This window comes from Pavona decussata, unplaced genomic scaffold (assembly GCF_977016875.1).
Source record: "Pavona decussata unplaced genomic scaffold, jaPavDecu1.1 SCAFFOLD_9, whole genome shotgun sequence".
In the NCBI taxonomy this organism is placed as follows: Eukaryota; Metazoa; Cnidaria; class Anthozoa; order Scleractinia; family Agariciidae; genus Pavona; species Pavona decussata.
This window is the reverse complement of record NW_028145432.1, coordinates 20,676-34,997: the sequence shown is the minus strand read 5'-3', so window position 1 is coordinate 34,997 and position 14,322 is coordinate 20,676. Positions and strand designations below refer to the sequence as shown.

The 14,322-nt window shown below is 37.8% G+C and overlaps 1 protein-coding gene across 3 annotated transcripts; it reads left to right on the top strand.

The window, feature by feature from the left end:
* The first annotated feature begins 782 nt into the window (after nt 1-782).
* On the top strand, nt 783-13,183 carry LOC146488374 (uncharacterized). 3 transcript variants are annotated; one of them, XM_085116874.1, is made up of 3 exons: nt 783-934; nt 1,743-1,888; nt 2,351-3,226. In XM_085116874.1, exons 1-3 carry the CDS (start codon nt 876-878, stop codon nt 2,992-2,994), a joined length of 849 nt encoding a protein of 282 aa, XP_084973000.1. In that variant the 5' UTR covers nt 783-875; the 3' UTR covers nt 2,995-3,226. The 3 variants fall into 3 exon arrangements, with proteins under 3 accessions (XP_084973000.1, XP_084973007.1, XP_084973015.1); XM_085116881.1 differs by lacking the exons at nt 1,743-1,888; nt 2,351-3,226 and adding exons at nt 11,726-11,871; nt 12,300-13,183 and having other exon boundaries at nt 832-934; XM_085116889.1 differs by lacking the exons at nt 783-934; nt 1,743-1,888; nt 2,351-3,226 and adding exons at nt 10,847-10,982; nt 11,726-11,871; nt 12,300-13,183.
* Nucleotides 13,184-14,322: the final 1,139 nt, after the last annotated feature.

Below are 14,322 nucleotides of genomic sequence, written 5' to 3'. Positions count from 1 at the left end.
ATAGGTGCTTATTGTAACTCACTGAGTTTGGTAATATCAACAAAAAATATACGGAATTTGAATTTTAAAAGCGCCCTAGAACAAACACATTAGACGAAAAAGCAAGCGCTGCGAAACACTCGAAATACCCTTCAAACGTGATTCTCATACGCCTACGACACAACTGCGATAAAAATTTGCGACACTGTTCCAGCATTTGAAATCACGAGCCCCTAACACCACTGAGAAGACATCCCAGATATTCGGCTTTACTGCCTCCGCTTCGCAGTTTATTTGGCATGCCGGCAATAATAAGGTTTAACGAGAACATATTGGGCAGTAAATTAGTTGTAAAGTGGATCCCAGAATTCATAAAATTAAAATGACAGAGAGCATGGAGCATTCGTCCCAACTTGTGAACTAAAGCAATTTTATCCAATTCATCGCCGGTTTGCTGTAGAGGCGACCTGCCGGACAAGAAGAGAACTGATATTGCCTGCGATTTATGTCACAGATTTTAAAGGGGCGAATAAGAACCAGGATTCACATTATAAATCAAAACACAAATGAATAGATTTTATAAAGCAGAGACTTCAAATGTAGTTCACGCTGGACCGAGAAGCCAAGGACCACTAAAGAGCTTGTTGTCAAAATGTTTGCTTTAATCAATCCTTTGACATATCTTCGCCATTCCATCGAAGCCAACCACGGTGTAATTATTCAAAAGGTTAAAAATAAAATACTGCAAGTAAAATCTCGTTTTTCTAATCATGCATATTTTATTCAGCGTTTCTCTGTACTGATGACGATGTGTAGCTCCACATTGCTTCGTTTCTCCATATCAGCCGGTAATAGGCAGCTAAGTGTTCAACGCTCCTGTAAAACAACTTTGTACCATGTTGTATCGTATTTTGTTGGGTTTGTTGCTCGTCAGCTCCTCGTTCTCGACTACGAGGTAAGAACACTTCAGTAATATTCTCTATTTTCTTCTTAAACCAAATGTTATAATCGAGTTGAATTTAAAATAAACAAACTTCTTATTCTGATAATTGAGAAGCGAAAAGACGAAAAGCTTCATACACTGAAGTATTTCTCGCTTTATTACCGCTTTCATTTAGTGGACACATCCCCAGAGGCAAGCTACAAGTGAATGAGAGTTGCTAAATGTATATTGTTTAAAACGATTTTGCTTTCGACTGAAATTATGTTATGGCAGTTATCAACACAATTATGCAGGTGCAATTTAGTTCCTCGAGGGTAATAAATTGGCTATAAAAGCATTCAACCACAATTAAATCCTGAATGATTTAACGAAAGCACGTTTGGGCTACCCGTGAATTGCTTTCGGCCATCAAAAAATCTATCTTATTACATAAATGTGCCACATCTCAATTTCGCGATTCAGTTGGAAGGGCTGAGACATTTCACGACATTAAATTATTGCGCAGTTGGAGAATTGGGCGAAACGTGCGTCTTACAAAGTAGTACAAACCAGGCTTATATTTAAAGTTACAGTTTATTTTCTCGCGAGAAGAAATTCTCGTGTCCAACACTATGAAGGGAAACGAAAAAATTTGCTTCGATGAGGTGTATTATTATAGGTTTTATCAACCTGTGTTGTTTATAGATTTGTCAAGCTGCTACTTGCTAAGGTAAACTTATCGAACTAAAATGATCACCATCCATTTTCGAAGGGAAGATAAACGCGCTATTCAAAAACGTGGTGGCGTTTAATAATCTTTCCCTGAATTTTTCTTTTGCAGGGGTTTGGCTAAACAGAGATACAAAGTGCTGGAGATGGACTCGAAAGGAAATCTGTATTTTTACAGGACTTCACTGTTCTGTAAGAATGAGATCATTAAACGACTGGTGAATGGCAAATATAATCTGGTAGACTCGACTCCTTTGGGTAAGTTATTCACTAAATGGATTTAACGTAGTGTATATATTTCCTCTATTAAGCAACGAAGTGGACAGCAAGCAAGTGTTTAGACTTGTTCTTATTGCGATTAATTTTCCTTTATAAAGGCAAAGGAAATTATTATAATCTGGCACGAAAAACGGAGGTTCAGCAACTGATAATGACGTGATGTTTTGGCTAAAATGAAGTTTTCTTCAATCACAGTTTCAAAACATGCAAAGAGCAAAACTCATGTAGCAAACTAAATGAAGAAACTAACAAGATTAAAATTTTTTGCATGCTGCATGTTAAATAATGATTGGATAAAACCACAATCTCACATTATTTAGAAACTAACAATCAAACTATCCCAGTCCTTCAGAAAATATTTTCAGTGTAAAGGAAATGTACTCTGTTTAACGAAGACTATTACTAATAGTGTGAACATCTATATTGTTTTATATTTAACAGGCTTGTCCAAGGAATCTCCAGTACTGAATTGTAAGGACCTCAAACTGAAAGTCCCTTCTGCCACGTCAGGCGTCTACTGGATTGACCCGGATGCTGGTTCCCATGGTAACGCTTTCCAAGCCTACTGCGATCAACAGACAGACGGTGGGGGCTGGACACTAGTCTGGAGTTATACTTTCACAGCCTACTCAAAGTTTTGGACTAATCAAAACGCCGTCACCCCTCGTCCCACTTGGACAGCCAGCGGTGCTAACACTCGTGTCTCCACAACAGTGCCATTGAGCGAGACGCATTATGAGGCTATGAACTTTGCTTTGTGGCGAACCATTGGCAAAGAAACACTGATCAAAAGCAACATCAACAACTGGATCGCTTGCAAGGAAGGCACTGGCAGCATAGTGAGACAGAAGGCAGGCTCAATCAACTGTAAACTGGTTAAACAGGTATCCAAGCAATGCGCTGGAGTTGTACCAAAGTCTTTGGTGATGTACAGATACGGACCTTATCTCTCCAGCAGTAGTCTCTATTATTACTTTGACGCTTCTACTGTCAGTGACACGCCCACCCATGACCCATGTGGAAAAAATCAACCAAATCAGTTAAAAGGTGTGGTTAATCCGCACGGTAATATTTTCGTCCGTTAAAAGCTGATTTCTTACCCGCTCGAGTAATCATTAAGATAAACATGAACTCTGCAATGACACACTTTTCGTTGTCAACCAATGCTTGTTAAGAGGTTTTAAAGGGACAAACATTTTATAAAGCATGCTACTCGAGTCGTGAAATTGCTTTACGCTGTAATGTAAAGGGGAAATATTTGACGTGTCATGATTTTATAGTGTTTTTAAGGCAACTTGTGGTACAAATAAACGAGGGTTTTTTATATTTTAAAAGGTCTCATTTTATTTCATTGCTCATTAATTTTTATTCTCCAACCTTTTCAGCCCTCTACTGTTTGTAAGACATTTTTTTATATTTATTACAAATACAGATTTTAAAGAACTGAAGACAGAGTCCCAAACTCCTCAATCGCTGTTGTTTCTTTGATGGTTGCACAGACTGCAATTCCCTCAAACGTGACTCAAGTGAAAGAAACAAAATAAAACCATATACATGGTGACATTTTTTCCGTTTAAAGATTTGTCAGCTTCCCGAGTAATCACTAAATTAATATGAAAACCTTATCTTAAAACAATTTTCGCAGTTCCCAAGACTTGGCTTGTTAATCGATTTTAAAGAAAAAAAAAATGAAAAAATGAAAAAAGCGCGATATTCAAGGCGCCTGTGAGAAAGGAATGCCGTTTCTTGTATTTTTGTATAATGTTTGTAAAACAGCGTGAATTTTTACTGAGATTCAATTTTAAATGTCTTGATTTCTTTATATTAATTATAACTCACTTACCTTGAACTTAAGAAAGTCTTTCCACAACTTAATTTCACTATCCGTCATGGATGATATTTCGCATCTGAAATTTTCGTAAGTTTTTTGAGAAATTACAGAATCGCTAAATTTTTAATATTTTTTGAAAAGATGTTTTCAAAAGACCAAAGCAAAAGTGGAGCTGCCAAAAGTGAACAAATAGGACTGAAAACAGGTAGCCTTTGAATATAGACTGGTGAAACAAGGGAACATGGTTAAACATTGTGAGGGAAAAAGTAGATTCCGCCATATTCACTGGTCATAAACGGGCTTCTGTAAAAACAACTCCTTCACAGGTGAGGACATTATGTCAAACCTGCCAAAACGTTTTCAAGTTAGGACAATTATGAAGTTTTCCTTCCCACGTATTACAAAGTTATGCCAAAGAACCTCTTTATTCGACCCAGAAATGGTGTAAAAATAAATTTTGAAGCCTGCTTATGATATCATGTGGTATCACATGAATGGTCACGTGGGGGGCGCGCGCGCGTGGGCGAGTTTGTTCTGCGTGTTTCCTTGCTTGTCTCATCCCACTTCGCCGCACACTTCCGTCTTCTTATGTACCTGATAAAAGTGCTTGTATTTTGAGTTTTGCTCCTCAAAATGCGAAATTTCAACTGAAAAAAAAATCAATTTTAATTAGTTCAAAGTATAAAAGTAAGACTTTATTTTATGAGGGTGACATCTGACAGTAATAATAAAATAAAAAAATAAATCGCTTTATTTAAGTGTCAATGTCTTAAGCGCTAAGAACTAATTGGGGACACTTTCCAAATCGAATTGGAATTCAGAAGGGTTGATTTTTGAGGAGAGGGGAAAAGCGGAGTACCCGGAGAAAAGCTTCTCGCAGCAAAGACGAGAACCAACAACAAACTCAACCCACATATGACGCCGAGTCCGAGAATCGAACTTGGGCCACATTGGTGGGAGGCGAGTGCTCTCACCACTGCGCCATCTCTGCTCCCCACGAAATGAAACTGATAAACTAATGGCAATTGTTAATAATCACAAAATGTTTCTACCCATATGCCAAGGCGTTAGAAGTCCTTGCAGATATGTAGATTTTTTTCTGTGCATTGTATGCTAGGAAAACTTTAGTCCACTGGATTCAAATGAAGATGGCTGAAAGTTGTCAAATTTAAAGTTTGGTTTGTTCACACATAAAGTGACGCCTGACATGTGTATTTGTACAACCTGAGATCAGTGCAGTTTATTTGTTTGCTGTTTGTTGCTTTACTTTCAAACCTTTTTTATTTATTTTCCCATCACGATGGTGTATTCTTCGATTACAAGAAAGATAAACATAAATTGGCTCACAGAACGTTCAACAATAATTTAAGTTACAAAGCAAGGTATTGTTTACACTTGTAAAAATGTTCTGATATATAATGGATATCTTCAAAAGCTAAGGTCTGAATGAGACTAAACCAGCACTGATGATCATCCTATCGGAGATAAAGATAAGACAGGTTTCTACAATTAAAATTGTCAAACTGGTTTCAACAATTTAAGGTTAACTTATTTAAACAATGGAGGTTTTCTTTAAATTAAGCAGTAAATTAAGGAGAACCCTAAATTAGTACTCAACACGCATATATTTCATCCAAGTAGCTCTTAAACTCTAAAGAAGTAAAATACAAATTCAAAATTCTCAACTCCTACAAGATCTCTGTCAAGCCAGTCTTGAAACTCGAAGGGAAAGGTTACATTACTGTCTAAGTCCTCCAGTCAGTTTCTTCATTCAGCCGAATAATTTTGGTCACAACCTCGTCAGCGTTGAAACTCTTGTTCATCAGTTCCACCTCCGTTAAACTGCAACTTGTCTTTAAGTCTTGGTATTTCCGTTTACAATTATAACGTAGCGTGCGTGCTTCCTAATCTAATTCCTATTGGCGTCATCATGGTACATTTCTCAACAAAACATACGCACGGCCGTGCGTCCTGAAAATGACGTGTACAACTTGCAGAGAAACTCGGGTTTCCGTCGCTTAATTTAAGTTTCTACAAACTAATTCAAAGAAGCAAATTTTCGTTGACAATTTCAGATGAAACGTTCTCGTTCAGACCATACCATTGTGGCGTGTTTGTAAACAGCTGACAAAAACCTTTGTTTTTCAATATGGCGCAATTAGAGAATTTTGTAATCAATCTACTTTTCGATACTTTGTTGTCACTATGTTATAAAAGAATTACTTCATGCTTTAACCTGTGCGTTTATCAAGTTATGGATGCACTTGGAAAGTTTGGAGAGCACTCAAGAGGCTGGAGTTGCTATCGGCTACGCCTCGAGCAACTCTAGCTTCTTGAGGGCTCTCCAAACTTCCCAAGTGCACCCTTAACTCGATATACGCACGCCAAGCATGAACTAATTCTTAAATCCAACACGATTTTGCTACACGCTATTACCTTATCAACTTCTGTTATTAGTTTTTAAAAGTCTTTCCATTCGCTTAGTGTTAAAGCAATTCCCTTCTTTGAGGGTTTGAACTTCTTTCTGTCGAATCTGCTTTGTAACAACTTTCTGAAATGCGCTCTAACAGGACCATTGATCGTGATAGATACTCGAACCCTCGCTAACTAGAACCTCGCGCTAACTGGAACCAATCAGTTTTCCTTTCCTTTCAGGTCATTTCTATATAATTTTACCCTCGATAACTCGAACTCCCGATAACTCGAACCTTTTTCAATTTCCCTTGAAGGTTCGAGTTATCGGGAGTCGACTGTATCTTCCTTTTCGTTGTCTTTGGGTTTGAACATCTTGCCTTCAAACTATTTGCTCAGTGTGCGATTTGCTGTGGTATTGAAACTTTGCATTAAGAGAACAGAGCGGGGGACGAATAACTCAGATGATAGATAATTATTGTTATTAACAAAGACGTATGCAGAATTTGAATTTTAAAAACACTTAGCTAGAACAAACACATTAGACAAAAAGCATGCGCCGCGAAACAGTGATCCGACGAAATACCCTTTACATTGTAAACCAGAATCCAAAGGTATGGATATTTAAAGACTTCAAACGTGGTGTCGTTCACGACAGGCCATTGTAGATCTTGTTGTCCGGCAAAATATTTGTTGTAATCCATCCTTTGACATATCGTCACCATTCTTTTTCGGTAATAAGAGCAACCAATTACACCCGATCATCTTAACTTAAAAGAGTTTCGAATATTGAATTAAGCCGAACCATATCGCTGATTAAGAATTTAGTAGCCTAAGTGAATAGTCAACAAACTTGCAAATGCAAATTGAGCGAAGAAACTTTACTGCCCCGCTGTTCAGCCTAACTAGAAAAATACAAGGATTGCTTCAAGAAAATTTCACGGTTATTTTTAGAATCCGGCTTTAAGATGCATGAAGATGTATAACCTTATCCAGATTTTATCCGCCATTTTGGCGAGCAACGCTGACCCGAACACAGTGAGGACAAGAAAACGTGACTGGAAAATAAAGCGCGAATTTCTTGAGAAAGCAGCAATACAACATCGTCATTAGAGACGAAAATTAAAAAAAAAAAAAACGATATCAATTAATGTGTCTGCGGAAGTCATGCTATAATAATAATAATAATAATAATAATAATAATAATAATAATAATAATAATAATAATAATAATAATAATAATAATAATAATAATAATAATAATAATAATAATAATAAGGGAGCTCGAGCAGAGATATCCTGAATATCATGTGAGACAGTTCAATATTATTGTGGATGTACTCGAAGGTTATTCAAGAGATGTCAGGAAGGCACTTAAAGAGCTAGTGGGAGATAAAAGCGACACAATAGCTCTGCAGATACAGAAATCAGTTATCACAAGCTCACTCAACATTGCCAGGCGCTTTAAGCTTTTGAAATAATGGACATTAGGCGTTTTGTTATACTTTTATTTTTATTTATTTTTTAAGTCTTTTCATCGTGATGAAAAGAACTTTTAGTATTTAGATTGAGGATTCTATGGATGATAAATAGTTTTAGAATTTAATTACTAGGATTTTTATGATTAGAAGTTCGGAGTTTAATTGTGTGGACTTTGGTCGTTACATTGATTGGCTACGGCTGGCGGCCCAATCATTGTTTAGGTAATCTGGGCATCCAGAAGTTTTAACTGCCATTTTATAATAATAATAATAATAATAATAATAATAATAATAATAATAATAATAATAATAATAATAATAATCAGTTTAATCACTCTTTTTGTAGCTTAACAGCTAAATTACAAGAGTGGTCAGGGTACTAATCATATATATACATTAACATGAAACATTAAACATTTAAACGTTTTGCTAAGAATATCTTTATGTAATAAATTTGTCGAGACGATTAGTAGAGGCCATGGGGGATCCTTTCTGATGATGGCTGAACGTAGATTGTATCCATGGGACACAGTTGTGCGCTGTGGTAGCAAGTTAGCAAGGACGCCAGTGTCCCGAACTCTCTGGATAAACTTAGTGCATGCTGCGGCGCGCCGATCCGAGAGAGTACGAAAACCACAGCGCCCCAGTGCGTCCCTTTAGGGAAGCCCAGGAAAGATTATCTCTAAGGCTTTTTCCTGCACACCCTCAATTAGGAGGCTAAGATATTCCGGCAAATTTGCCCAAACTGGGGAGGCATATTCCAACACTGAACGGATCAGACTGGAGTACACCAGAACTAACTCCCTTTCCATCACACCTGACTTCTTCAAACAGCGTAGAGCGTGCAGGTGTTTGCGCGATCTCTGAACAATGTACTCGCAGTGCGTGCTCCAGCATAAATTATCAGTAACATACACACCAAGCAACTTATACGTGTGGACGCGCTCGATTTCGGACCCAGAAAGTTGCAAAGGAGGAGGATGGTGCGGCTTATAGTGTAAGAAATCAATAAACATCTCCTTGCACTTCACTGGGTTGAGGCGCATGCCATGCTCAGTAGCATATGTGCAAATATATCTTGCAATGAACGGAAGAAAACTGGTGGAACACCTAGGTATAATCTCCACCACCGAGAGGTCGTCTACGTATTTAGCCCTGATCTTCCCATTGCCTGGCTAGGTTATTAACAATTACTGCAAACAGTAAGGGGGCCAATTTAGTCCCTTGGGGAATACCACCCCTAGGCACAACATGACCCGAGGTAGCACTACCTATTCTAACCGACTGCGATCTATTTGTCAAAAACGAACCGATCCAGGTAATTAGAACATTATGTACACCAAGATTACGCAGTTCAGAGCAAAGGACATTATGGTCCAACCCTTTGCAAAAGTCTGTAAATAGGATTCTGGCATAGCAGTGTCCAGTGTCCAGGGCTTCTAAAATACAATGTAAAATGTAAATTAAGGCATGTGTCGTTGATTTTCCAGGAAGAGCAAATTGCAAAAAGTCGATGTTATCAATGACTTGGCTATACAAGGAACTAAGTGTAAAACCTTCCATGATCTTAGCTATTTGAGCAGTGAGAGTAACCGGTCTTAAAGGGGGACAAGAACATAGAACATTTAAGTGGAATTTACAGTGCCAGATATATCCATTTAAAGTAGATACAAATTAAAACGTGCCTTTTAACATGTTAATATAACAATAAAACAAATGAAAAATAATTTGAGCAAAATGGTCCCCCGTCTCTGCTCCCCCCCTACCCCCCTCATTGGGGTAGAGTTACTGGGCGAAGAGTCTTTGCAGAGTCCCACCCTCACCGGTCCACCCGCCGAGGGAGCTCCGAAAACCTGATGATGCTGAAAACATTATATAGGACGCGACAGCGTCTTCCCTCTCATGTGGGACACATTTTCTTAGACGTGCGCGAGGCACAGCCTCGTTTTGGTGCGAAGCTTGTTTTCGTCCTTTAACGTCATAAAATTACTTTTTTCGTTCACAACTCTGACAGAAGTCTTGAACTCGTGGATTTCTTGACATCTTTTAGGTTGATGTCGATTACATCAAGGATTTTCTTGAAAATGTTCGTCTTAAATCACTGTCCACAGACCTGGGAGGCGACCCTTTGGGCAGGGGCCGGACCCGGCAGTGATTCCTTCAATTGAGCTGGAACGTAGCCCTGTTTTAGCGACGAGTTATAAATGTCGGTAAGCACAGAACACAATTCCGCTGTAAACTCCTTTAGGATCTTGTTTGGACAATTTACATTTTCATTTTCTTTCTTCTTCAATTGGTGAAGAATACACAACCCCGAATACTCATATTGGAAATTTTACGTTAGAATCAATCAACCACCCTCAACACTCTTAAACGATTTAACATTGAGTCAGTTAGCTGGCCACATCGTCTAGAATTTAATAATGTAACTCAATAATAAAACAACTGTTTGCTTTGTTTTATTCTTGATTGCCGTCAGTTAAAGCATGCATGCAAATTATTTTACTGTGCTTATGGACTGGATGTAAAAACCTGGCTTAAAACCTCTGGGATAGCGACGTTCTTTCACCACGGCCGCCACGATTAGCGGAAACTTGTGTCAGTTTTTGGCAGTTTTCATTTCGCGGTAGACTGGATCTTTTAAAACACCTTGCATTCAGTTACAGTATTGACATGTCCTGCATTCAAATAAGAGCTATCTGTAAATGTTTTCTTGTTTTGCTTTCTTGTAAGTTATTTTATATGATTTTGAATTAAAGGAGATCTCAAAGGTAGTGGTCTGCTGTGGTATGGAAACTTTGAATGCGTTACATGTATGACAACAGAGTGGAGGAGGAGAATAACTCAGATGACAGATAATTATTGTTATTAACAAAGATATATGCAGAATTTGAATTTTAAGCACTCTACAACAAACACATTAGACAAAAAAACGTAAGTCGCCAAACACTGATTCTGCAAAATACCATGTTCATTATAAAATCCAAAGGTATGGATTTTTAAAGACTTCAAATATTAACGACCGGCCATTATAGATCTTGCTGTGAAAATGTTTGCCTAAATCAATCCTTTGACATATCGTCACCATTCCTTCGAAGCCAACCAAGGTGATATCATTCAGAAGGTTAAAAATAAAATACTGCAAGTAATATCTCGTTTTCTTAATGATACATATATTATTCAGTTTTTCTCTGACGATGTATAGCCTCACGTTGTCTGTTTTCTTCATAACAGCCGATAACTAATTAGGCAGCCGAATCTTTATTGCTCTTGTAAACAAAGGTTGTACCATGTTGTACCGTATTGTGCTGGGTTTCTTGCTCGTCAGCTCCTCTTTTTCGACTGCAAGGTAGGAACACTGCAAGGAAGAGAAACATTTTAGGTGTTTTTATCCCAAATTTCATGGACAATTTGAATTTGTAATATGCGAACTTAATTTTTTACTGTTGGATAATTGAGAAACGAAACAACGAATAGCTTAACAGAAAGGTATTTCTTGAGCCTGAACGCTTTCGTTTATATACCCAGTGTATTCACACATGCAAAATAATAAATAATAATAAATATATATATTTATTATTCGATTTGCCTTCGACTGAAATGGTTCTATAGCAGTTTTTAAGACATGTTTCTTGAATGTAATTAATCTTATTTTATTTCGCGGTTTCCCGCGAAGTGCTTCCAGCCGTCAAAAAATCTCTTATTGATATCACAGAAAAAGTTTTGCCACATTCGAATTTCGTGATTATAGAGAGAAGACATTTTCGCTTAATTGGGAGAATTTGTCTGAGCGCGCGTCTTACAAAGTCAGATAACTAAGCTATTTTCTTTTTTCGCCAATGCGAATTTACACAGTGTGGTGCTCGGACAATCACCGCATAAGAAACGGGAAAATTCCCTTTGATAAGGTATATTACTTATAGCCGGGTTTTTCTCAGGGTGGTCTGTATGTAAGATAGATCTAGAAAGCGAATCGCCAGATTTTTACTGACTAAACTACAACGACCTAAAACAATCACAATCCAATTTCGAAGGCCGTAAAAGAAGGGCCATTCAAAATTGTAGTAATGTGAAACAATTTTTCTTTCGCAGAGGTTTGGATAAATAGAGATACAAAGTGCTGGAGATGGACGCTAAAGGAAATCTGTATTTTTACAGGGCTTCACTGTTCTGTAAGAATGAGATCATTAAACGACTGGTGAATGGCAAATATAACCTGGTAGATTCGGCTCCTTTGGGTAAGTTATTCACGAAATGGATTTAACATAATGTATATATTTCCTCTTTTAAACACTAAGTGAACACCGAGCAATTGCTTACATTTATTGTTATTAAATTAAAGACAAAGAAAAATTACAATGATCACCAAAAAGCGAAATTGTGACAAGAGTCAATGTTAAGGGAAAATGAGGTTAAAATAATGGCGAAAATCAATCTACAGATTACAGTTTCAAAATAAGCTAAGAGTTACAATTAGTAAGGAAACTAACTGAATAAACTAACAAGTTAAAATACATTTGCCATTCTGCATGAATGATTGGATAAAACCGCAATCTCGCATTGTTTAGGAACTAACAATAAACTGTTTCAGTCCTTAAAACTGATATTTTCAGAAAGGAAATGCTTGCCTATATCTACATTGTTTTGTTTTTTTCTTTTAACACAGGCCTGTTCAAGGAGTCTCCAGTACTGAATTGTAAGGACCTCAAACTGAAAGTCCCTTCTGCCACGTCAGGCGTCTACTGGATTGACCCGGATGCTGGTTCCCATGGTAACGCTTTCCAAGCCTACTGCGATCAACAGACAGACGGAGGGGGCTGGACACTAGTCTGGAGTTACACCTTCACAGCTTACTCAAGCTTCACCAGTAATGCGAACGCCGTCACCCCTCTTCCCACATGGACAGCCCGCGCTGCTAACACACGCGTCTCCACAACAGTGCCATTGAGCGAGACGCATTACGAGGCTATGAACTTTGCTTTGTGGCGAACCATTGGCAAAGAAACACTGATCAAAAGCAACATCAACAACTGGATCGTTTGCAAGGAAGGTACTGGCAGCATAGTGAGACAGAAGGCGGGCTCAATCAACTGTAAACTGGTTAAACAGGTCTCAAAGCAATGCGCTGGAGTGGTGCCAAAGTCTTTTGGGATGTACAAAAACGGACCCTATCTCTCCAGCAGTAGTCTTTATTATTACTTTGACGCTTCTACTGTCAGTAACATGCCTACACATGACCCATGTGGAAAAAATCAAGCGAATCAGTTAAAAGGTGTGGTTAATCCGCACGGTAATATTTTTGTTCGTTAAAAGCTGATTTGTTACCCGCTCAAGTAATCATTAAGACAAACATGAAACTCTGCAGTGACACAGATTTCGTTGTCAACCACTGCTTGTTAAGAGGTTTTAAAGGGACAAATATTTTAAAAAGCATGCTACTCGAGCCGTACAATTGCTCTTTTGCGCTGTAATGTGAATGGCAAATATTTTTGTTTTTTTATACAGTGTTTTTAAAACTTATGGTACAAATAAACGAGGGTTTTATATTTCCTCGCGAAGCGAGGTTAATAAATTTGTCGGGCCGAGCCGGCCCGAGCGAAGCTAAGCCGCGCGAATTCGAGCGAAAAATATATTTATATATGTCTATATATGTTTATATCTTTGAAGGTGTCCGCACAATGACGTCAGACTGTCTGGCGTTGTCTGGAGCAAAATTTGCATACATGGAAAAAAATATGCGTGCATGATCAAATTTCAACTGCAATGTTCATCAATATTCACTGGACACAGAACTATCTCTCCAGAATCTTTTCCCTTTCTTTTAGAAATCTTTTTTGTGAAAGAGTGCATTAAAGAAATTACACGTTTTGTGGCCGTGGTCAATAATTTTCGGGTGTCAGTAAAACGCGGGGTCGGGGTCGGGGTCGGGGTCATTTTTTTTCTTTTTTTTTTTCTTTTTTTTTTTTTCCTTTTTTTTTTTTTTAACATCACAGGTCATTTGTGGGTCAAATAAGGATTAAAGCCAATATGAAAAAGTTAAGTCTCTAAAGCTCACTAGCTTAGAATAGGTCATCGGCGACAACACTCGATGCAGTTCCGTATTCTGGCGGACATTGGTTCCGTGAATTGACTACCTTTTATTCTTCTACGAGACAATATATTTCCTTGAACTAACAAATTCTTGAACTAGAATGTGCATGAACTCATGAACACCCCCGCTGCCTTCCATGGTCGTGCTCGTTTGTTACAGTCAATCCATGTCACGCGTGACTATTATTTCCGAGAATGAAATAAACATGCGTTCGAATTCCTTTGTAAAGCTCGGCATTTGAATAGAATGTAGAACATTTCTCTGGAAATCTTTCCGAAAAAGACAATTCTTGAATTTTTCAGCAGCGATGTTTTATGAAAATTATTTGACATCGAATTTCCATACAAACACTGTTATTTCAAGCCTGTTTGCCGACTCGTCAAAATGGCGACGAAAACCGTGATAAGGCCTATTTACATGTCAGTTTTGATGTCGGCAATGAGATTTCAGAGTTTTCGTTTCCCTAGTTTATTGACGGTATAAAACTATGAATTTTTCTTTATATTACAGCGCAAGTATTTCAAGAATAACAATTGTCTCTCAAGTATTTTGAATCTTTTTTTTTTGTCAGTCAATGCGTCTTTTTCAGAAAGATTTC